We start from the raw sequence: 26,462 nt of genomic DNA on the forward strand, positions 1-26,462 counted from the left end.
AATCGCGAACCTCGCGCGCAAGATTGACTTCGTCAGCCGCAAATCTTCGCTTCCTTCACATTCTCGGCGTGACGTCACAGCTCGAACCCGCCAAAAGTTCGCGCGCGCAAGTTTACGAGGGTGCATCGCGACGATTATCGGGCGCCTTTTGATGCGAAAATTTTCCAGTTTTTCGGCGTCGTCGATCGCATTCTGAACGGGCGATTACGCGTTTCCGGTCAAACTTTCGGGTCATCGTGTCGAAATATCATTTCGCGGCGAATGAAGTTCGTAATTGTCGCAATTAAAATCGTAGATCATCGTAGATCGATTTCGATAATGGTCCCGTCGCCATATTGATATATGTAATAATCAATTATCAATGTCGTACGCCACCCTCGAAATCTCCGCGATTTCTTCGTCGTTGAATATTCGGTGAAGTATAAAAAACGTAGTGCCCAATTTCGAAATATCGGCGACTTCTGAGTGCGTCGCGGGGAAGTCACCGTCGTCGTTCGATGGGGTCCTCGCCGATGAGTGACCTTGAAGCGGCGACGCGAAAACGGAGCATCGGTTTTGTTCGCGCGCGAATAAGCTCTCGCGATTCTCGCGTTTTACCGAAAACGCGTCGAAAACATGATCATTAAAACCCGAGCGTCGCGAACGAAAAAAAAGTGACGCGAGTGCAAGTGTTTCGAAGCTTCTACGAGAGGAGGAGGAGGCACGGGGTGGCATCGGGCATATTGATCCGATCAACTACATGGTGAGAAATTTATTTATTATTTATTATTACTATATATTGCATTTAATGCAAATAATAATTTTATTTTTCAAAATATTAATTGTATTTATAATTTATAATTGTTAAAATTTGTTAAATTTATTATAATTGTATTTATATATTTTACAGTTTACAACTCCGCTGTTCCGCATCGTGTCGGTGAGTCTCATGAATTTTTGTTTAAAATTTTGGGTCATAATTTTGTGAAAATCTCCGAAAAAAGAGAAAATATATAATTTTATCTGTGCTTCATTTATTTTGTTCAATAATATAAAATTGCGTTAATACTTGAATATGTTACAATATTTCACAATGCAACACGTCTTCGGCACGATTATGGGTACGCTTGCAGGAAACGATTAAGTTGTGTTGCTTAAACGCGCCATCACATCGAGAGTAGATTGTCTCATACGAAAGTATTTATACGAATCGTGCTTTGATTTGTGAACAGTGGCAGATTTTTCACGATTGACCTGGGTATCGATTGTGTAACTTTTTATAATAAAAACGTAAAAAGTGAAAAATTTCTTCCAATTACACATCGATTTCATTTTAAAATCATTGTGTGATTGGTGGAAATTTTTCATTTTTCACGTTTTCACTTTAGAAAAAGTTACACAATTGATACCCTCAAGTTGATATTTTTGCGGGAAGCTTCTTATAAAAAAGTTTAGTTTTATAAATTATATATATATAATATTCAATATTTTAACAATATTATATAGTATAAGAGATTTATAGAAGAAAAACCATGTTTAAAAAAGTATAAGTAGACACACAGAAAAATTAATATTATTTTTGACTATCAGAATATTTTAAGCTTGAATTGTGATGTTAATGTAATAATAAATAGATCCGCATGCCACTGTTTGTAATGATTAATTGTTGAATCCATAGAATCAATTAGATTTGATTATCAGCAGAAGCTCGATTTCGTATTATTTCACTTCCAATTAAGAAAACACTCACGCATTCTGTTATTCGAATATACGGTGTAAATTATCTGGTATAAATAAACAATACGAGAATTATATATTACAAAAATATACAGCGTTGCTAAATCAACGCCAATTACACTGAACCTTAATAACTATTTCTTACTTTTATACTAATTACATAAATACATCTTATATACATCCTTCACGTATGATTTATGTTAGTTGATAGAAACAGTTGCATAGATAGTATAACTCAATATTTTGAAATAAAAACACATTAGATTATATATATATATATATATATATATATAAATGTATACATATCTAATCGGCGGACACAATGGTATCATTCTTTTATCTCAGTTGTCAACATTACATTTATGCACATTTATTTATATGCATGTCGTTTGTTTCCAATGATATTTTTAAGCAAGGGTAACTTGAACTGGGTTGAGGTTTCAAAAATCATACGATTTAACTGAAAAGCATTACAATCGAATAATCGGCATTTTTTCGTTAACCACCAGGCTTCTACACACAACTGAACTTGACACCTGAAAATTTAATAGCAATATAAATTGTAAAGTGAACATATCTTTCCGAGATGCATATTTACACTTTCACAATCACGTTAATAATTAATTGGCTTTTACGTTTTTATAACTACATAAAACTTTTATATTGATAAGTATACATTTGAAATTATTAAAAATATAATTTTGTAAGACGTTCTTTAATTATTTTTTTCAAGTAAAAAAATGCATTTTATCATACCGTTCTCGAAATCAATAGACGCTCAATCAATATTACGTATATTATACGTAATACAATATTTAAAGAGAGTTAAATATATGTACCATCGTCACTGGAGTAGCAATTATGGCAGTGGAGCTTGTGATTTCGGACACGCACATCTGTACCCATTAATCCATCGCCGAGACGTACGTGACATACGCAACATTTGAAGCACTCCATATGATAAAACAATCGTAGACTTTCGATTATCATTGCAGCACCACGACCTAGGTATCATTAAGAATATCATTTTAACAAATGTATATACATATAAAGGTGAAAGAACGTTCGAAAAGTTTCCAATTTGATTACCTAATTCCTCTCCGCAGTGAGAACATTTTTTCTTTCCACTCACACTTAGCATTTTTTCTTGATTTCCATTGTTACTCGTGATTGGAGTATGTTGTGTTTTTTGAGATTGTAATGCGTATTGTGGTGGTTGATGTTGCACAGTGTTTAAGTGTTCTTGAACTTGCTCTGATCTGAAAAGATAAAGAAAAACTCTCATAAAAACACAAGAAATAGCTAAGATTTTGAAAAGAAAATATGTCATAAATCATAAATTAGAATCTTATTCTTTATTATTAAAAAAATATTATTTTAATAAAATAAAGAATTATAATAATATATATTTAATTTATATATAATAAATATAATTTATATTTAATAAATATTTATTTATATAATACAATTATTTAATTATTAAGTAATTGAATAATTTATTTAATAATAAATAATTAATATTTAGTAAATATATATTTAATAAAAAAAAAGAGTAATAAATAATAAAGAATTATAATTTTTAATGAAAAAATACTACACATTTTAATAATAAAAAATAGTATTTTATTAAAGAATAGTAAAATGTTTACCTTCTTCTTGTTAAAAGAGGTTTCTCTTGTGTTTTATTTTGTACTCTTTGCGTTAGAGTTTGTATGATAGAATCGGGTAGCGGTTTGCTATCTGTTCGAGCTGGAGCATTATTATATGGTACGGAGGTGCCAGTTATATGCGGTTGAGATTTCCGCGCTGGCGATCGTTGATTTCTCTCATTAATCCTCCTTTGTTCTGCCTCCTGTCAGAGGAAGTGTACAGTTAGAAATAGTAAATAATTAATCATTTATACACATTTGCATCTCATTTTATACGCTATACTCTATATGCATTTAATTTTATCAGAAATTTAATATAAAAAAATTAGCTAATCGTGTTTAAAAATTGAAATTTAAAGAAATGAGTCTTCAAAAAACAAAACGAATAATTAATCAATTATCTGAAAATTATTGGAAAGTGAAATACGGAGTTATATAAAAGAATTAATGTTTGTCTATTTGCTAGTTTAATTAAGATAATTTTAATACGCACTTGAATGAGCCAATGTTGGTAGTTTACATCGTGAGCGCCTCTCGGTACGTCACTTTTTCTCCGTTGAACCCATTGATCACCTTGGACAATTCGTGATCGCGGTACTGCGCTTAACGCCTGTAAGGTTTGCCTGGACATTTGCTGACCAGCGTGACTCGCAAGTGTCGTCGCCGATGCGTTCTCTCGAATCGATGCATCTACTTGTTGGGGGATCGAGTCCGCAGACGGTATACGGCTGTTTCTGTAAATTTGCGATTAAATGAAAAAATCAATTTCGATTATCTTACTTCATGTGGGGAATCTTAGAGTAACGCAAAAGTATCTGTATAATATTTGTATTGACCTGATAGTAACGTCTCTTTGTCTTTGATCTAATATACGTGGTTTAGTAAATGGAATCGGTGGTGGCGGTGGTCTTCTTCTTGGCTCTTGAAATGACTGTAAATTTGGCATCGAAGATCTGTAATTCACGGTAGGCGTGTGATACTTGTATTGTTGTGTATTCTTAACAGAATTTTGTGCAACGTCTTGCAAGGATTGCCACTGCTCCTGTAACTGTTCCGCCAATCTAAGTTGTTTTTGCTCACGATAAGCCAAATTATTGCGCTGTCTCTTTAATTCTTCTTGCTCCAATTGCAAAAGCTCCCTTTCTACTCGTAGCACTTCCTAAAGAAATACAATATTTTTCTATTATATTTGCCACACATCTCTATTTATCTAACATATTATTAGGCATAAATATTTTGAACTGTGTTTGTTTCTAGTCCTTTTTTAATTGAAGCAATTATTACAAATAATAAAAATTTAAATATATAGAAATATTTTTAAAATTCTGACTTGTCACTTTCGATTTTAAGTTATTGAATATATGCATATATGTATAACTCAATAAATATAATAATAAAACAAAATAGTTTTTAATAAAAATTATCTTGACATATAATGATTAATCTATTTGTATAACATATTGTAATGCAAATGAGAAGATCAAATTAAGCTAGCCTCAGATTAGTCAAGATGCCCGAAAGATATTTAAAATAGTGATAGTAATGAGAGATAAATAGAATTTTTAATGAATATAAAATGAATAATATTTAAGTAAAAGTTCAGTGCAAACAAGCGATTAAAAAATTACAATTATTGCCTTACCCCGGAAGGGAATTCATCTTCGTTGTTGCACAACCCAGCACCGACCAATGCTTTGTTCTGCGAATAATTAGCAATAATCCCTCTATCAATATTTACACTACGCTATATATTTAATTTGCACCGTCTACTATTCAACAATCGAATCCTTCGGGCAATGTTGCAAAAAGGAATGTGATTTTTTAAATTAAAGATTTTACAAATAAAAAAGTATCGAATTGAAGATAACATTGTTCGAAGGATATGTGATAATAACATTTTCAAGCTATCGGTTAAAAATGCGTGCCTCATACTAAAGGAAATATGTGCATAGTTTTCAAGTTTCTTGCAAACGAAAAAATTGACAGAAAAATGTCACAGGAAAGAACATATTCGGAAGATAGTAGAGACCTCGTTCTAAATTCGCTATCTACTTTTTAACATTGGCTTTTTATTTCCTCGCTAGCGTTATCCCGACGAAAAGAAAAAGCCGAATAATTGGCCTTACCTCTTGTTCGCGAATTTGACTTTCCATCGTTCGGATGCGCAATTCCTCCTTGCGACACGCATCGGCGACTCTTCGTTCTTTCTCTTCGATCTCGTTCTGCATTCTCAACTGTTCCGACTGCATCTTAAGCTCTCCGTCCTTTCGCTTGTCCCCAACGTACTTTACTTCCTCCTTCTCCTCCGTTCGCGCCTGGGTCTCCCGCTGTTTCGCTGTCTCATCGTGTTGCTCATGCGAGGAAGTATCTTCCTGCTTGCGTGCGTTGTCGTCCTTCTTGCGAAACGCGTCCTCGTTGCAGCGCAGTATCGCCTCTCTCTCCAGCTGCATCTTTTCTTCCTCGAGTTCACGCAACTTGTGAGCCAGCCTTTCCCCTAAGTCACTGTAATGATGTAACGACATATTTAGACTCAATTCGCAATATTTTTTTAACAAAAAATAAAGAAGACCAGAAAATATTTGAAAATATTGAACAAAATTCAATATCTTTTTGATTGACACTTTTTGGACTCTCATACTTGAAATAATTAATAGGGGAAAAATTTCGATGAATTATTTGTACCTATTATACTCGCGATTATCGCCGTATCGCCACTGTTCCTCTTTCTCGAGAACCTCCATGATCTCTCGCTCTTTTTTCGTGATCTCATCCTCTTCGGAGGAGGTCACACTGGCGCCGAAAGGCTCGCTGCTCTGTCTGCTGTGCTGTGACATGTCGGGGCTGACGGGCTGCTTCGCCCAATCCTCGACGTGGCCCAGTTCGACTCCAGAATCTCTCTCGTGACTCGAATCTTGTTCATAGTTACTGTCAGTATCGTAGGAGCGACGATGAAGTTGTTCGATGCGTCTCTCTTCAGCGAGAATCGCTGCCATGTCAGGTGGTTTCGTCAACGTTAACTCAGACTCGAGATCATCGTCGTTGACCTGCTATTAACAAAACGTACAATGTATATCTTCAAATATTTCTTTTATAAAAAGACATAAGATTCATAAAAATTACAAACTGAAAACATAAAGATGAAAAAAGGAAAGAGATATATATTAAAAATTTTGATCTGTAGTTTGTTAGATACATTATATTGATTTCTTTTTAAATCAAGATTTTTTCAAGATAGACTAGCAGATTTTTATTTTCGCACTTACCCCTTCAATACCGAGAAAATCCGATCGTCTTGTACGCAACTCTTTCTTTATTCTGCGAGTAGAGTTTAATCTTTTGAGCGGCTCTGGAGGAGGATTCTCATCATCGCTAGCCTCTACCGGAGGTGGCGGTGGTTTTTCTTTTGGTGGCTCCACACTCGTTGGTGGACTCAGAAGAAAAGGTTGATCAATTATCTCCTCGTCATTAGATAGAGTAAGTAGCACTATCTGTAAATATACCAGATTAATTAATACATAAACTAAAATGTTTATATTATGAATATCACTCTATATCTTATAAAATCTTATATGTTATCGTATACAAACAAGATTGAAATTAATATAATTTTACTTTATCACTTTCTCCTTTTATTGAAAAAAAAAAAAAAATAAAATTAAAAAAACTTGAGTGACGATCTACTAACTTGTTTGGAAATCGGTGAAGCTGGGTTCGGGGTACTCAACGCGTCGATCAAATTAGCTTCTTGTTTGACTAAACCCAGATTCGCTGGTCGCTCCAACGGATGATCGGCTGTCGGCGTGACAATTGTAGTAGCAGATATATCGTGCATATCAGTATCGACACATTTTTTCGTAGTGACGATAGAGTCGGTGGTGACAGGCATTTCGACACTCGTCGTAATCTCCGTCGTTTCGTGCTGCTCGTGTTTGACTACTGAAGCTACCGGGGGATTCGCAACGGTAGCTGCCTCCTCTTGGTCCGTTTTCTCGAGAACGATCCGTTCCTGAGGAGAGGAAACGTAATGTAGCCGAGAATTGTACGTAAAATGCGAGTCGGTCTCGCACCGTGTGCCACACGAATTTTGCAACGTTACATTCTAATATGTAAATCGACGGATCATTCGGAACAGTGTTTCTAAAAAAATCCACGAAAATTGTACGCGAATAAATTTCGATTGAAAGACAGATCTCATCCATCACAGTATTCTGACTGCGCTTTAGAGCGCTTGAGAACATATTTCTTGACACTATCTCTGATTAATGTTTCAGGAATATATTTTACACTAAATTAGAATCATCAATCATGACACGGAAATAAACGTGATATTCGAATGGCGATATTAAATTATGTCATTGAAAAATATTGCATTTTAGTTTCGCAATCATCCTAATTAATCTAAATATCTAAGAAATGTCAAAATATGTTTCATAATATTGTATCAAAGTAGTGATTAAAAAAACTATAAATATTATAATATTTAAAAAAAGTTTCTTCTAAAATTCTTGAGGATTATACATTCATAATTCGCGAATTTAATGAAGTAATTGTCATTAAGTGACATAATATAATGCGTCTACTTGAACGTCACGAAAGTATTGTCCCAAACGTCTCTTCTCAGAAGTAGAAATTGCACGAAAAATGTTGGGAAAAAGGTTTCGCGCACACTGGATGTGCAATTCTTGTCGTGGGAATATGCGGGTGCATTTTACCAGGTCGATGCGCATTGCGTAATGTTACACGTCCAATGGATCTCGCGGATCCCTGCAATTATGTGTGCTTTTCTCTAGCGATTTGACACGCCTTTACAAAGGAGATATACGAGCAATATTAAACGTGGTTAAATGTGGACTTGAGATACACTGATTTTGAATAATGATCCGAATAACAATGAATTCACGATCTCTATATTTGCTACGTATAGAAGCAGTACATAATGCAATTCTTTTATAACAGATTTTTAAAGCAATTATCGAAAAAAATATTACTGCACATTATTCATTAACTAATAAATACGATACGTTGCAAAATATGTGGATGACATTGGGCGTTGATAAATAATTTACAGAATATGTTAATATAAATTCTACAAATTAATATACTGAATACGTGGACGGTAATTAATGAGTGATTGGATAAGATATTGTTGGATAAAAATTTGTCAATTCTCAAAACTTGCATGCATTGTAATTTTTTTTTATAATAAAAGAAGCAGCAATAAAATTCAAAAGTTATAAGCAACTGAAAGAAAGAATGAATTTTTGCCAATAAAGCCTCGAAGATAGAAATAAATATTATAAATAAATAATGGAATTATTTAATCAGTTGTTAAAATGCATTAAATATTAATTTACTAGTTTAAAATTGATATATTTTATAAGCTTGTACATTAAAAAAATTTTTTTCAATTTTCTACATCTCTTGCCTCATTTCCACTCTATTTCTCAAGATCTTTTCTTAAGAAAAAATTGCTGTTCTATATAAAGATAACATATCACTAAGCTAATAGCTTACTCTGAATTTTTTTTCTAAAAGCAGATACACGTAAGCGTTCTTATTGTTAGCCCGTCAAGAAAAGACTACAAGTATATCGATCAAAGCAACGATCACGCGAACTCACGTACACTTCAAATATACTACAAATTAAAAATCGCACTTCACCAATATACACCCGGTTAAGTAGTACCCTTTACCTCACGAGTCATACTCGCAAATTGCATGCAGGGACGAGAATACACGCGGGGGAAAGAGAAAACTACGTTCACTTTCTCAAGTTGCAAGCGAAATATCGTGCAGCACACGCCTCGAAAATCGTACAGCCACTAGATCACCGTGATCTCAGGTGTTGTCGGACTGATTAAAGGCGTTGCGAGCACATGACGCGATAAGGTCTTTCGGCGGTCGAGATAAGAGAGAATACTTAGCCCCCGCTATCGCTAGGCTCGAATTTTCCAATGGAGTGCGGGTGTGACGTAATACGTAATTTGTCAATCAAATATGATAATTTGACTTTAAATGAAATTGATAAGGAAGCGATTCGACCAGGGTTTATCTTACGCCTTTATAACGAAGAATCAAGCACGTGTCTATAGGATTCGCGATAAATGATAATGAAGATAAGCGAAACGAGCACTCTTCAATCTCACTATGACTTTGTTATTTTCATTTTTATTTTAAATTATCAAACAAAATTAATTTTCTTTGTAATAGACAATTTCTTGAAAATAGATAAATAATATATTAAATATTCTTTAAATATTATATAAATATTAAATTTGTTTTGTTTATTATTAAAATAGTAGATAAAATAGAAAATTAGATATTTCTCCGAAGATAGACCCTGGATTCGAAAAAGCTACCGTACAGCCATGCGTGTCTCGTGAAATTTGTGCGATTCGTTCTGGGTTCTACTAAAAAAGAAAGCCGTTCGCCGACACGGTATTCTTCGGGGCTAACACACAGCTCAGGCAAATCGCTGCTTGTTCGATGCAATCAAAAATATATGACGTCTTACCTCTTCAGTGTATCGAGGACGAGACACGTGGAAAGAAAACGATCGCGAGGCTCGCGCGCCGACGAACGAGTAACAATCGTTGATGGAAATATCGTTGACTCTGACATGGGTGCTTTTATCACGGCACGTCAGCAAGAACTCTTTATTCATAATTAAATGTCATTGCGATTGACCTATGACTTCGCGCGTGTTGGGAATGATCATATCTATCGTACTTTGAACGTGACTGTTATTAAAAGCGCATATTTGTGTACCCTATTAACCTGGAGATAAACTGTGCTAAGTTTTTGCATTGACAAATAATCTCCGAGTGAATTTCACGCTAAACAATTCAATTCGTGATTCTCTAAATTAGGAAATATAAATATAAATGGAAATTGAAATTAGTAGGCACATCATTAATTAATTCGGAATTAATTTTTAAGTGATTAATATCGAAAAAAAAAATATTTTTATACTAAAGCAAAATAAGATTTTTAATTGAATAAAATCCACATGAGTGTGAGAAGAAAATACAAGACGGCAAATTTCGTTGGCTAGTGTTTTGTATCTTATGTATTTCATCGTTGCTCGTTCTCTTTCGCGGTCGACCGCTATACAATCCATGACAATTAATCATAATCGCGCGTCAAGTGTCGGCGAATTCTTTTAAAGTAACGTTACAAAAGACCGTTACAAGTGAAGCAAGTCTTATACATTTCTTGCATTTGCTTGGAGAACGCATCGCGATATCGTTTCTATAATTTCTCGCGCAATTGATAATTCTAATTGCATATATTCTTATTACGATCGATCGCATTCGGTAATTAAGATTGAATGTTATCACAATGGCTTATTCTCTCGTACGATCGATTTCAGCAATCGATTTTAATCTTAATTTAAAAAGTGCTCGCGGTTTATTTTTTTTTTTTAAATCGTAATTCAACTTTCCCACATTATACGATTAATGTGCCATAATTTGAGAAAGTTATCAATTAAAGTGCGATTAAAGTCGCGATCGACGTTGCCGAAATCGGTCGTCGATATTTTCTTTAAACGGCATATGCAATATCCAACAGCACTTATAAACAGCCTGCTGTTACGCCGCAGACATACCGCATAACATAAACTTTATTGCAAATCATTATGCCGTTATAATGTATATAGAGTAACCGTTACGATGTGTAGCGCTTTTGTATATATAACCCGATTTAACTCTATATAATACCGGAGATTATCTTATACCTTCTTTCGCACCTGCTTCGCGCTTATTTACACGACTAACTGACGGTATAGTTTAAGTTTAATTTTGCGCTCGCGCGATGCGTAATAACGTAGACGCGATAATGACCCCCATGTGCGTTATGCTAATTCCTTTCTGGATAATAATAATTATTATAATAATCCTCCTCTCGAAGGATTCGACGAACTAGCGGCAGAACTCGCGAGACCGGATGACTCTCGTAAAAACGTAAACGTTTTTAAAACGTTCGACTCATCGGTTAAACCGTAAGAATTGCTCCTGGCATCCTCCTCATTCTCTCAACATGTCACACGCTCGACGTTTCTCGCACTCTACGAGTCCGCATAGCCCCCTTTTCCCCGAGATGCAATCTATGTACAGGATCTAGCACGGCTTGTCTAGAGGCTGATCGAAAAAGCGGAGGACAGTACGTTATTGCGAAAAAAAGAATCCTCGCACTTTAAGACTTTTTCGAGGCGTTGCCGGCTTGCTGATCGTTTCTAACCTCGGTCACAGAACCCTGCTTGTCCGCGTTTATGGGCCGGTTCACCGTGATGAACGGCGTCACCGACGGCGTCGTAGAAGTCTTGCCCTGAGGTACCATCACCTTTTCGCACACTTCCACCACGGTTCGACGTCGGTCCGCAGGTAGTAGCGTCTCCTCGTGGACGTCGCGCGTTTCCTGAGCTGAGTCTCGAAGGGGAGGAAGGAAGCACGAGTTGCTCCGTTAGGTCCGATTGCGTGGACGTCGGCGAGGAAGAGGATTCGACGACGGTCGAGCAAATAGGAAGCGCCGTTTCAGATATTCTTCGAATCGGGCTGAAAATCTGACTCGTCGTGGACTTGTTACTCGTGTTGGACTTCGAAGGCGACGAGCCTTTGGAAGCGGACGAGGTCAAGACAGAGTCGGGAGGTGAAGACTTGACAATTTTGCGAGAAAGCGGGGTGGGAATCTTGGATATCGTTCGAGAGGACGTGGGTTTAGAAAGCGCAGGATTGGCTTCGAGGGAGGGACCGACTGGAATCGTCGTCGTTCTGACAGCGGGGAAGGATAATTGATAAGTTTCTGCGCTAAGAATGATATCCGAGGACGGCGGAAGAGTGTTGGAGGAGTGTTCCTTGACGAGGTTCTGTCGCTTTATTTGGCCAACGAATTTCGGTCTCGCTTGCTCGATGGAAAGTTTCAGACTAGCCGATACTATGGACTCGTTCAAACTCGGTTCGGAATCTGTCTTGAGCTCGGCCGCGTCTTTCCCGAATGTCCGCAATTTCGAGAAGCTTTCGGAAGTTTTTTCTCGCGGTGGTACCGTGGAACTCAGATGAGTGGCCGCGCGAGACACCGAGGTATATGAGCGAGATGTATTAGAATTAAGTAGTGATCTCTACGTGCGGCTGTGATTTGTTAGTCGATAGTTTTCCAGAGCTGTCAGCAGTACCCTACAGAATCAGAGAGTTACAACCTGATTTGTAGTCGTTTAACCCATAACCAGAAAAGAAAAATGTGAAAGATAGCGCGTAAAAAGTGGTAAAAACAATGATTGAATTTAAAATGTGAATATTTAAGGGATGTAGATAAAATTATAGTTAGTAATGGAATTGTATATATGCGCTTTTATTCGAGCATGTAAAAAATTGTTAGAAATTCGATCCAAGTTAACTTGAAAAGTTTAAGAAAAAATTGCTATAAGATAACGATCGTTTTTCGCTAGTACTTTCGCGGAGTTTATTTCGTATATTTGAAATTCTATAAAATAATATTTAACTTACCTTGTTCACCGCTACTGCCTCCCGGGGACTGGTAAACTGTGAATGAGTGGCCGGCGTGGTATCATTCGATGCTTCAACCATCATGCTAGACGACGTGTCTTCCTGGATGGTGGAAGTAGTAGATGATGGAAGTAGCTTGATCCTCTCCTCGACAATGACTTCTCGTCTTGGCTCGACGGTTGCACTACCAGTATGATGCATGATCTCCTCGTCGATCGGTTCGTCCGCCTGGCTGACCGAACAGCTCACATCTGCGGTATGGATCCCTGAATCTTCACGGTCCGTGTCATTCAAAAGTTCCGCGGATGATGATGAGGCAGGATATCGCCGTCCGTAATCGAGCTCTTCGAGGCTCTGCACACGTTCGAAGGTATCAGGTCCGCTGGACGCGTCGGCGTCCAAGGAATCCAGGCTCCTATGGAAGACTGCACGAGGTACACGGTATTCAGAATCCGGCGACGAACTTCTCTCGCTAGGCGTTGACGTGTCAACTCTGTTCTCCTGATCTCGGAAACAGAGCGGGTGTTTGCCGACATGCGCCGGTCCACGTTTGTCTGTCGCGTCCTTGTTCCTAGCAGTGTCGTTGAATGTGCTGAAGCGATCCTTGATCGTCCTGGTGGTTAACTCGCCGTTACGCGAGCGCGACTCGTTCGTCGGTACCGAGGACTCGTCGCTGCTGCTGTATTTTTCTAGAGTAGATAATCTTTCTCTAAGTGGCCTCACCGTCTCCAGATCTTCCGTGCTAAGCTTGCGGTGAACGGAACTCTTGTTCTCTCGCTCCGAAGCTTGCTTCTCCAAATGGGTGAGCCTCTCCCGAATCGAACTCATATCGCCGGACAATCGATTAAGCGTCTTGTTAGTAGTTTTGTCGCTGTTCTCGGTCTCGTACTTTTGCCTCTCGAGACTCGACAGCCTTTCTTTGATCGACTTCGTGCCAGTAAAGTCACCGGATAACCTGTTGTTCGTTTTACTGTCATTGCTCTTCTGCGACGCCTTCTCGAACACCTCGCGTCTTTTGAGTATATCCACTTTTACCACCGATAGCGGTGACTTATTGCTGTCGTCGTTCAAGCTCGTCTTGGAACCGTTCATCGACGACTTGGCCGCCTCTAGCTTGGACTCGATCCCGGTTAAAGACCTTCTCGGTATATTTTGCGCCACCCTCGAGACGTAACCGCGAATGGCGCCTTCGTACGTATATTCTTCCGGTTCGGGTGAGCTCAATGTCGCGGTAGTAGCGGAATCATACTCCTGATTATGATTGTGACTGCCGTGAAAACCATCACTGAATACTTTCCTCGTCGGAGTGGACGTTGCCGACGTCACTGTCGTAGTCGTCGTCGGCATCGCCGTGATGGCTTCCGTCACTGTCGTCACCGCTGTTGTCGACGATATGATCGTTGCTATTCCTGATGTGGTCGCGATTGTTGTCGCCGTTGTTAGTATCGTGGATGAATCCACGTCCGAATGGCTCTTCTCGATCTCGCTATCCCGGTCACTCTAAAATTTGATAAACGACAGTCATATTATCTCGATCAAATGATAGCTGTAACCAAACTTAAATATTTAAAAATATTTCGCAGTATAAAACATTCTTAAATTTTTTCCCCATTAATCTAGCCTTTTCTTATCACTTTTCGCACATATAAAATGGAGAAAACAAATATCAACCCGCGCGACAAGCGAGCATTTAACTAAATAAGTATTTATAAGAAACATGTAATATGATGCAAACAACTGAACGAACATACAGCATTCACGTGCACGTAATGTAAATTAATATGTGTCATTGTTAGCGAGATTTCGATGATTAAATTTTGAATTCACAAGCCTATACTTTTATACGTAAATTAACAAATTTATGATAAAAAGAATTAACGTTTCGCACAATGAAGAACTTTGCACTTGTCGAAAAAAAACCTTTAAATTCATAAATAATTTATAAATAAAATTTGAAAATCTACATAGAATCACTCTGTTAATAGATTAAATTGTCCTTCGATAAAAGCGAATCGAATGCAAACCATTGCATGTATTTAAATAGATAGACTTACCAGAACACTGTGCGTGTCGTCATGCGTATCGCCGCTGATCGAGCTCTTGCCGCTGCTGGTACCGATTCCAAGGTCGCTGAGATCGTTCGCGTCTTCATCGTTGTACATAGCCAGACTGATGCTTAGCTTGCGACCTCTATTACCGCGTTCTTCCATCATTTCCGAAAACGTTTTGTTTCGACGACGCTGACGGTCATGTTCCTCTAACTCGAGTTTCTTCACCTCCACCACTCGCTCTATTATATGTTCCTGCCGCTTCCTTCGGCTACTTTTCCAGTTATCTAAATTCTGCGGATTGAATGTTGGTTTTGTTAAAAAAGTTTCATTAATCTCTAATTTAATTTAATTCTTTATTTTAAAAAATTCAAATAAATAGTATGCGTTTAGTTAATTTTAATAAAAGATTTAGTGTCTTTGTAAATTTTATATGAGTGTAATAAGTGATTTAATTTATTTTATATTTTATATTTTAATTTAAAAAATTAATAGACAAAAAGAGAGCAAAATTAAGGGAAAAAATTTTGTACATACAAAATATATTTTTAATCCAGAATAAATATTAATTCATATAATTGACTAATCATAATTGTTAATTATATTAATAATTCTAGACTATCGTATGTGAATATAAGTTACTAAATTATGTCGAGGGGATTATCACTTTCTTTTTACTAAAAAGATATCAAGTACGGAGACTTACTGATTGCCAATCTTCTGGATCATCACGGACTTCCTGTTTGACCTTCTTTACTTCTTGAACCTTTTGCAATTGCTCTTGCGCAGTTCGATACAGCGAACATGGTCCAACCTTGACGAATTGTAAAGGATTCGTTGCTTGCTTAGGAGGTGTTTTCAATGTAGTTTTCAATTTCGGTGGTTCTTGCGTTAGCTGTGAGAGAATGGAGAAGATTACAATTTTTTAAACATTTTTTTATATTTTAATATATCACAACAAAACTTAGAATCGTAGACAGAATATTTAAGACTTATATATAAAGCAAACAATATTTGTTTGTTAAAATGTAGAATAATTTTCCGTAAAAATAGATCGATGTAAAGTGTATTATAGAAAATTAAAAATTTTTTCATTTTTCTATTCTGTAGAAAATTTATCTCGTTTTAAAGAATTACAATTATTTTTGTGAATCGTGGATTGTATATTGCATAATAATTCATTTAAAATATATAACGAATACTGACCGTCCTTTCGTTTCGCCGCTCGGTTGCGGCGGCTTGCGATGAAGCAGGCATTCTTCACGCTCTCCTGCTTCTCTCGCTTTTTTAAGATACTCCTCCCCTTCAGTGTTGAACGACACTTCTTTGCACGATTCGGCCCATCCTATGTCTTGTTCCTGCCCAAAACAAGTATTAAAGGTTAATAGAAAACATTTAATACAATTAGGAAATTTACGCCATTAAATAATAAAATTACCAGTAACAACACTTGATTGTATATATTAACCATAATATATTTAAGAAAGTAATTAAATTGTTGAAATTTCGATCAAAATAAAAATTAATCGCCAATATAACTTATCATTAGTGTATGGTAATATTCTTGTACTATAGTAATTCGATATAATTAAATTACAAATTTTTTTCTCGCCATAATAAGTTAAAAGATAAAATCGTTCTAACAAAGTACTGTAGATATTTTATTTGTCTTATTACAAATAAATTTTAAGTTAAACTTTTATCTATAGCAAATGCTCGTCTGGAATCTGTTTATTATTTCGCGCACAAATATTATATTCGGTTTATGCTCGCACGTCGCATTCGCCATATGTGTTATTTCCGAAAACTTTTTGTTCCAAAATATATCATTTCCTTCCGACAGTAAATTAACAAATTTGAAGATAAAAAAATTAATTCTGAAAATTGTTTGAGATCTCCAAGATATTTCAAATTCTATATCTTGTAGAATAAATTTTATGCATAGGATAGAACATGATTGTTTAATTCTAAAATATATAAACTCTGTTAATATAATATTAAAAAAAAAAAAATACACGGTTTTGCTAAGACAATAAGAGTAAAAGCATTTTGAGAGGATCATCTCCAGTCTCAATTTTTAGATACGCTTTGGAGACTCTTCAAGCGATTGAAATCGTATTTTTCTTGATGACCTTGCCGTTGTTCACGATACAGCAGAGATCGCGAGACACATGTTCGCTGATAATAGCTGTTCATTCGCCACGGCGAGACATGTCGCGTACCCTTCGATACGCCCGATTGCATCGCACGTCAGTCAGATAGAATTCCTACGATACCTATGACACGCGCGGTCACTTCAATGACATTGCGATCATGCATGCAAACGCGCGGAGATGAGTCGCTCCTCTTTCTCTCTTTCTATCTCCGCGTCTTTCGCCGCAGATCGTTCGAAGCGAAGCAAACAAGCCTCTCAAAGCAGTTCTGGAGCGAGAGACGCGAGAATGTAGTCTTCGGAGAAGGAAATCGACACGAGGATCGCGAAGAAGTCAAGGCTGGATATTTCTGTCCGCGTGGCTCGCGCACGTAACAGTCTCTGTCTTTCACTAGCGATTTTATTTGGTTTATCTAAGAGACCTCGCGCGGTACTAAACTGCGCATAGAGAGAGAGAGAGTCCGATCCGATTATCTCCGTCCGCTGAACTTGGATGTAATTTTTTTTCATCGTGTTTCTCTTGTGGCAACTTATAATACTAAGGATGATTTGCGTGATTTTTAATGCTCGCGGCGCAAAAATATATAATTAAAGTGTTGTTAAATGTCTAATAGATGAACCGCAATGATGATATCGCGTGTTCAGTGAGTTTTTCAATCATTAGGGAAGCAAAAACTTTATGAGACTATAATACGTGTATTCGAGAAATCACATTAAAAATGAAAAGGCTGGAATTATTTCCGATATATATTGAATATTGTGAAAAATAAAGATAGAGTCATTAAGGAATATTGTAAAGCCAATTAATTCGATCCAAGTAGAAAATAAAGAGATATAATAGGTGCAATTCATGCTCAATGCTTGTGTCAGCCGTTCTGTATAATTGAAATTAAAACCTAATTAATTAAAACAGTCATCGCGGAATGCATCTAAATTGCGCCTTCTTTAAATTTCAAGAAATATCACACAATGCATGGCGCTGGCATTTTGGTATATTGGTGTTGTAATGGATGTCTGCGGAATTGCAGCTGCGGTCACATACGTTCTGAAAATACCATCTCTGCTATTTCGTGCGCGCAAGCGCATCTAAAAAGCCTTCCGAATCGTATGGTATAAATTCGCCAAAATAATCTCCACTATTAAAACGACACTCTTACAAGTTGTTTTTATACGTCTTTACGTTTTCCTTTTTTTTGCATCATCCCTTTTCTTTTTATACCTAAAAGTCAACTGGATTTCAGCATTCGTGGAAAATATTTACGGAAAAACATGACTAAAAATAATTAATATCAAGTATAAATTGATGTAAAAATTCTGCTGCAAAGCTGCTTTCTTAATTAGGCGTTATCATCTCGACGTGTTGATTATTAAAGTAATTTTTACTCTTAGGGATTTATCGCCAGTTAGTTTATAAATTATAAACGACCCTGCAACAGATGATCAGTATTGCATAATCATAGCGGGATAGTCTATCATTTATATCCGTGTCGGTGCAAATGTTTACAGACGACTGCATCGATATGATAAACATTAAAGTAACACGTGAATAAATATTTTCGTATTAAGATCAAGGCTGATCGAGACGCAGTAAAATAACTTTTTTGTGAGGCATCGCGACGTTTCTTCGTCTTCTATATGAATACTTTTTTTTTTAATACAACGAGCCACCGTAACATTTTATGGTGCATAAAAAGATTACTTTATGCTACCGAGATCAGTGTCAGCTTTTATTAAACTATGTCAGGGTGTTTTACGGTCATCGAGCACTTTGATCATCATAAACTCTATAAACGCCAACCCATGCGCTGCCGCTTTCATAGAACGTCCAATTTATCTATGGTTGATCTTCACCATAGCATATATTACGTAGAACTACTTTCTACGTTAAGTTTTATTAGTACTTGCTTATTGAGAATCTTTAATATTGACATGTGTCTTAAACTTTAATATATACGCCACGTCATAAATGATACCATAACAAATTAATATAATATGTGATATAATAAAAGGCCAACTTAACGAGCTTATATGCTATTAATTGAAAAATTTTTTATTAATTTACGTCATAATATACAAAAGTTAAGATAAACGTTTCGACTGTACGACAGTCTTTTTCAATATCCTTATAATATGTCAAAAAATTAATTTAGTCATATCGACCTTATTATAAATACAACATTTATGAGATTATATGACGAACGCAGTACAAAATTCATGTTTGTTGGCATGAGTTAGAGCGTCAGATGCTGTTATATTATGTAACGACACTGTGAACAAATTAATATATCCGCTCAAATATTACATTTAGATTTTTAATAAATAGTGTTAACTTACTTTTTTGTCGCGAACATAACACTTTTTTTAAAAAAATTTTTATTTCTTTTTACTTAACATAATCACAATGTGTACTTTTTTAAAAAAACAAATCGATATCTGTATCTTACCATGTCGGCGCGCTGTATATATACCCAATTTTTAAGATGACGTAGACAATTTTTTTAGAATATCAAAATAAGAACCGTCAAGACGAAAAATTAATATAATCCGGGAAAAATTAAATAAAGTAAATAAAAGAATTATAAATTATAAATTATTATTTGCATATATATATATATATTCGTAAGCATCGTATGTTTAAATCCTATGCTTTCGCATAATAAATTGACCTAACAAGATTTATATATATATATACTATATATATATATATATATATATATATATAAATCTTGTTAGGTCAATTTATTATGCGAAAGCATAGGATTTAAACATACGATGCTTACGAATATGCGATATTATTACTTGTTGTCAAAATAATTCGAAATCTAGATAAACCTATGGGTCGTCTTAGAAAATCGTTTCACAACGGATGGGGAACTTCTATCGTATCTCACAAGCCGACTTATCGAAGCAGAACAGCATCGTTGAGGAAAAAAAAAGATTTGCGTAGGCATAAGCTGCAAGAATTATATTCGCGTGTATTTCTCCCCGCTTCTGATGTCAGACGTGGCGAGATGATAAGATGTAGAGGTGCGCTTAATGCGCCATTAAGAATGAAAAAAGGAAGGAGATGGGGATTTATAACGCGCTTATGTAAGAGACGCTGCTTAAGCCGAGACGTCTCACGGTAAATCCACGACGAAATATCGCGGAGAAGAGCAACTGGGCGAATGTGCGAAGGTAGCTAGCTCTCGCCATAACATATTAGAAGCTGGGCCGGTTTCGCTGTCGGTCCAGGGACGAGCATGCGGGCCTTTGCCATACGACCTGTACGCACGCACAGACACCTTTCTCGAGGGTCCGATCGCGTGATTGTAAGTGCTCCCTCTTCCAAACATGTATATATGTGTGTGTATATTTTAGAAATACGACGGAGCAGCGAATAGCAAGCAGGTATCCTGCATTTTCGAAACGTATTTCTTGAATATTTCGTGAAAATTTTCTAATATTCTCAATATATTTCTTATTTATAAAGCAAATGTAAAAATCTAGGAACGAGATCTTTATTATAATTTTGAGTTTAACAAGAGCATAAAATATTAAATTAAGTACATAGAGAGAATCTCTTAGAATTTACCCTAAAAATCATGGTAATCGTGGGACAGTATTGGAAGAATTTTAAAAGAGTTTCTCTATTATAATTAATATCTACCACAATAAGATATAAAATATGTTCGATTAATTTTATGTACATATTAATATTTTTTATTGTGGTAAAAATATTAATCAGAGAAACTCTTATACAATTCTTCCAATTTCTAATATTATATTGTCTCACGATTACCATGATTTTTTGGAAATTCTAAGAGAAAATTCTCTCCGTGTAGGTACTCTAAAAATAAAAAACAATGTAATTTCTAAAATAATTTTATGCAGTTTAATAATATGAATATAAATTACATTTACAGAGCATCTGTTTAAAAAAAATCTGAACTTTGTATATACAATATTAATTTTTTTATAACAATTATTTATTATAATGTATATTATAATTATTATTATACGTATACAAGAGATATGTACGTATACTTTTTTTAATAAAAAAAAATATCAAAATTTTTATGACAAAAATCACATCATATTATACTTGGTCAAAATCGTACGTAAGTTTCGCCGCATTTTCGACGATAAACAGAATACGATGAAGTATTCGCTCGCAGAGGAGCATCATTGTGCGACGAGATGATGGTACGCACACGTGCGTGTATCTATGTATATATATGTGTGTGTGTATGTCCCGAGCGTTCAAACTGGTCACTCGCGCGCGTCGATAGAGAGGATGGATGTGTACGTTCGTACGTACGTGTACGTTTGTTCGCTCGTGGAGAGCGGTGGCTAGGTCACGGTCAGGGCGATGCCCTCTTCCCTTGGGAGAAAGAGAGGAGGCCGTCGCCGGCGCTGTGATGCTTGAAGCTGCCTCTCGCGCGGGCCACGCGACCGAACGACGGATGAGCCTCCCGATATCGGGTGCGTGCTTTACATCGCGATCGGGTCTCGTCTCATTGTCAGAGAGAACTCAATTAGAGCGATAGAGGGATAAATCTTCGTCGGCCCCGGCAGAGGTACCTTCTTGCAATTCAAAACAATGCGATTTCGAACAATCGATCGCCCGCGATTGAATGGATTTTTCCAAAAAAACCTGATTTCGATAGGAAGCATCATAAGTTTATGCATTACAAACTTAGTGACAAAATAAGTTTGCCAACTCTATTCATGAATTGTGTCGAAAATTCTTATAATATTTATTCATTTTTCCTTTGGGAAAAAGTTTATTTCTCTTCGTTATACTTATTTATATCTTCCTGAAAATTGGATAAGTTGGATGATCTTCAAGATAATCTCGTATTTATATCGAAATAAAATGCAAGAAAATAATGAGTGACATATTTCTCGCCAGATACTATAATTAAAATTTATGTGAACTCTTACTTTCTTGATAATCAGTAACTATATGAATTACTTCATTTGCTTTTATCGTGTTGCAGGCGCGCGTAGCAATGCTTTAACGTGACTATATATTACGATACTATCTCGTGCTCCTATATATATGAAGAGAAAAGAAAAGACACCCGTATATGCATTGTACGATGACTTGTCAGTGCCGTTACACGCGTAGCATATGCATCGCGGTAGAATACGAGCGCTAATTATAAGTAAAGAGAAACAGAGAAGAAGAGAGAACGGTGGATATTCAATGAAGGCATGGTCGAGGCGTCATCGCAGTCGTTTGCATCGCGTCTCGGTGCCATAAATGCTCATTGTACAAATATGCATAGCCGTGTATTCGTCGTATCTCGCGTACGGAGGTCGTTTCGAAGTGTCGTCTAAATTCCTGGGCGCGCGATACGTTCCTCGGGGTGCACTTGAACCAGGAAACCGTCCGCATCCTTGGCGCGCGACGGCAATAAATAGACGTTCCCCGGCTGCTGGCACGCGCAAAGATTAATCGGACGTAGCATCGCGTCGGCGGGAATCGCGAATTTCGCGAGATTCGCGAGCTTGTTCGAAATCCAGGCTCCGAATGCAAAATTGACGGCGGTTACGCCTTAGTCTCCTTCGTCAAAAATGCATGCGTGTCTCTCTTTTTCCGCGAGAAAATGTGGACATTCGCGCGATTCGGAGATGAAAACAAACTGTTTGGGGGAACTTATTTTGCTCGTGGACGGAAATATCCGTGTATATGATCCAGTAAGGCGTAAAATTAGAGAGATGAGGGAGAAATAAGATTTAACTAGCTAATCAGATTTTTTTCTAATTATTTGTCAGATTCAATCCCTGACTTCAGTCATAAATAAACATGTTTCCTTACCAAAAATTATTTCTATTATTTGAACACAATTATGCAAAACAAAATCTTGATCTTTTAATTAATTATTAAAAATCACATTATTCAATGTTTTTTAAAAATATCCTTAATTTAATTTTTAGTATCATCTCAGATATATATACGGAACTTTAAGCATAATGGTTTTTTTTGTATTTTTCTAGTACAACGTAAAAACGACAAAGGGAAGGACATCTTACGGTAAATCTCACGTCGGTCCGCTTCTTCAGCTAGTTCCGCTCTAGTTTCTACAGCACGGTGAAAACTCATTTCCACTTCTACTTACGGTAAGTTTTGCGATATATTATTATGCGACAATGTCGTCAAACACGACCGCGAAAAATTAACCCTGCGCTACAATTATACTACCGTCGGGTATCTGCCGATCTTATTGCGAAATAGTGCACATAGAGTGCTCATAGAGCAAAACCTCAATTTACAATATTCAAAGCTCAATTATTAGAGAGCTCCGTCCGCCTACCTCTACCTAAAAAACAAAGCTGAAGACATGATATATAAATACTGTTATATATCCTGAAAAATATTTTTTCATTTATAAAATGATATGCTTGTGTAAAAAGTCTAAATAGTATATTTTCATAATAGTATATACCTATATATTTTTTCTCGGTAATTAAATATGCGATCTTTTGTCATTTTAATACATTTCCATATTCCGAGTTTTTTAATTGTTCCATATTTATCCAAAATCTCACTAAAAGATATTTGCAATTTAATGATAAATATTATAAAATTATATACATCATATAAAAAAATATTTGACGAGCTGCTGGTTTTTCGTGCTCAAAGGCGTTATCTCAATGAGCCTAATTGTATTATATTGCAACCTTACAACGTTCCGACACGTGATCCGCATGGACGTGGTCGCGTATCGGATTGTAAAAAAAAAAAAAAGAGAAAAAAGATTTCGACGGCCTACATTCGACGTTACGCCATGCATCCGTTCCTCGTGTACAATAGTTGAGGTTGAAATTGCATTGGGTTAATTACGATTTATCCAGCTTACGAAGCCGATTATATCGTCTCTGTCCGATCGGCTAGTACAACGTAATTAGCATCTAGTGGCACGCTATAGAAATCGCTCGCCCACTCGATTCTTGAACATTTTGTAACGAAAGTTCTTTCTCTACAACGAAAATTAAACCGTGCAACGCGCTATAAAATGAAGTTAAGCATAGAACACACGTTAAAAAATTTTTGTTTTGTTACAAAGTTAATCGCTAATTAATCGTAAAATTCGTTTTGCATTACGCCGTAATTTTAATGAAATAATATGTATATTATTTGATAATTATTTTATTTAATATTACTTAATATATATTTAAAATTATGCCTTTATATTTTATTGGTTTTTTAAAATAATTTTTTCTTAAAAAAAAAAGACATTTTAAAGATATTTAATTTATTTACTTTTAGAATAAAAAAACACGCATATATGAGATATTAAGATTATAATACTTGTAACAACTGACACTTGTCAGCTGTTAAAGGTTAAATTACTTATGAAATGTGTAATCATCTCTATAAGGGAAAGAGAAAGTATATTACGTGTAAACCGAGAATGCAGGTCTTATGAATTACGAAAGAGCGATTTTCTAAAATAAATGCACATACATCCGGCATAAAAATTGTCTCGTGTGCATATTTTCAATTGTCATTCTTGATGAAAATTGCTCGAAAAGATTGCTTTCGAAAGGGACAAAAGACCAATGAAATTAACTCAGAAGCACACAATAGCAATTAAACTAATATATTAATTTATTAAATCTACTTTTTCATTTACGATGAAAGATGATTCATATATATAATTCATTTCTCTATATACATATACCAAGTTCACCATACTATTATTAAATATAGTCTCGAATATAGTTTAGCTACTGTTAATAATAATATTGATTGCGGCAGATCGATATAGAATCATCAATTCTATTTATATATCTTTGTATTATAGTATCGCATTATCAAATTTTTTATTCCGTCAAGTATAATTTCAAATTAATTTTGAGTATCTTTTTATCAGATTAAAATTAATTTCTTTTCGAAATCATATATCTTTTACATATATTAATTTCCGTGCAGTTCGGCAAAGCTCTAGTCTTTTTCTTCTTGTATACATATTTCGGAATCTCAGCGGTGCTCCTTGTTGAACAAGATCGCCATATTCTTGGTTTATTTATATTTACCCTTACTAGCACAGGGCAACAGGAACATGAATGAAAGGAAGCGATAGGCAAGCTGCCAAAGCGTGAACTATTAATACAAGCGATACGGGGGCGGAGAAGCTGGAGTTGATTTTGATCGCGAGACGCGCCGCGCCACGCTTGAATTCTCGTTTACGTTTCCCGATCAATCGCAGGCACGTCTCGGTATCAATCGTGCGTATCTACTTATATCGTCCAGAGACTATACGCATTCGACAGTTCAAGGTTCGGCACGTACGACAAAAGTTATACGACACGCGGTTGCGACATATGGCGCGCACGTGTATTCTCTCTCTTCTCTCTCTTCTCTCTTTACGATGTATTTCCCCGGTCTACGTTATCCTAGACCGAAATGTGAGCAAGATCACGGAACGTCATGCCTTCCCGGCTAGCAATATATATTTTTGGATTGTTGGTATTGTAACAGCTTCTCGTCATCAGATAGCGAGGAGATCATAAAGATCTCCGATATTCAACTCGGAACGATCCGGTACTGGCGGATTCTTCTTGCGAGAGCATAGGAAGTAGCTTAGAGAATAAATAGTCATATCAGATAATCAGATAATCAGAAATTCATGTCATCGTATACGTTTATCAGGGAAATTTTTACAATATTTAGAAGATTGGACTATGAGAGAGCCGACAGTTAACAAAATCTTTTGATTGCTATATCATTATAATATATAGTGTAATCAAACTGTTAATATATATTTTCTATAAAATTTGTACATATAATCATGGAAAAAAATTAAGTACTATAATTAAATTTTAGCTGTCACTATATTACAACTTGAAATTTATCATGCCTAAATTTTAGCTATGTTAACTAATATTTTTTAGTTATAGTTTAATGGGGAATTCAATAGCTAAAAATATTAGTTAGCTAAAAGTTAGACATGATAACCAAATTTAATGTGTAATATAGAGACAGCTAAACTTTAGCTGTAGTAGCTAACTTTTTCCCGTGATATATTTATTGTATAAATTTGTCAGTAATAATATTATTAATTTATTAGAATATTATATTCTATAGGGGAGGGATTGTACCATCGTAGACAATTTATTTGGAATATCTTCAAAAGATATAAAACACGTGAATGCATATGACCGCTCATATATCACGTTTAATAGCTACGCAAATCGGCTGTAAATTTACCTCGTTTACCTTGATAACGTAATGCGGATAAGATATGAGTTTGAGCAGATGTAAGCAAACACGGCGCGCGGGTGAAGGTACAATGTCAAAGAGATGTTTGGTACACGTAAGAGTATCGTTTCATTATGCATGCTTGGGAGCAACTCGCGTGTAAAATACAACTGCTGAATCTCCAGGACGAGTCACATCTTT

General features: G+C 35.9%; 1 protein-coding gene across 1 annotated transcript in view; it reads right to left on the minus strand.

The window, feature by feature from the left end:
- Positions 1-993: 993 nt before the first annotated feature.
- smash (smallish) overlaps positions 994-26,462 on the minus strand; it is a 62,666-nt gene continuing 37,197 nt past the window's right edge. Inside the window, 18 exon segments of the mRNA XM_029307840.2 lie at positions 994-2,252; positions 2,556-2,720; positions 2,806-2,975; positions 3,366-3,568; positions 3,859-4,099; positions 4,202-4,524; positions 5,008-5,064; positions 5,492-5,867; positions 6,048-6,412; positions 6,629-6,853; positions 7,051-7,371; positions 11,607-11,771; positions 11,773-12,471; positions 12,473-12,538; positions 12,869-14,368; positions 14,923-15,210; positions 15,623-15,811; positions 16,123-16,274. Of these exon segments, the coding sequence (XP_029163673.2) occupies positions 2,230-2,252; positions 2,556-2,720; positions 2,806-2,975; positions 3,366-3,568; positions 3,859-4,099; positions 4,202-4,524; positions 5,008-5,064; positions 5,492-5,867; positions 6,048-6,412; positions 6,629-6,853; positions 7,051-7,371; positions 11,607-11,771; positions 11,773-12,471; positions 12,473-12,538; positions 12,869-14,368; positions 14,923-15,210; positions 15,623-15,811; positions 16,123-16,173 (5,427 nt within the window). The 5' untranslated portion in view covers positions 16,174-16,274 and the 3' untranslated portion in view covers positions 994-2,229.

Source organism: Nylanderia fulva, unplaced genomic scaffold, assembly GCF_048542155.1.
Source record: "Nylanderia fulva isolate GAGA-0341 unplaced genomic scaffold, ASM4854215v1 Scaffold8, whole genome shotgun sequence".
NCBI classification, from domain to species: domain Eukaryota; kingdom Metazoa; phylum Arthropoda; class Insecta; order Hymenoptera; family Formicidae; genus Nylanderia; species Nylanderia fulva.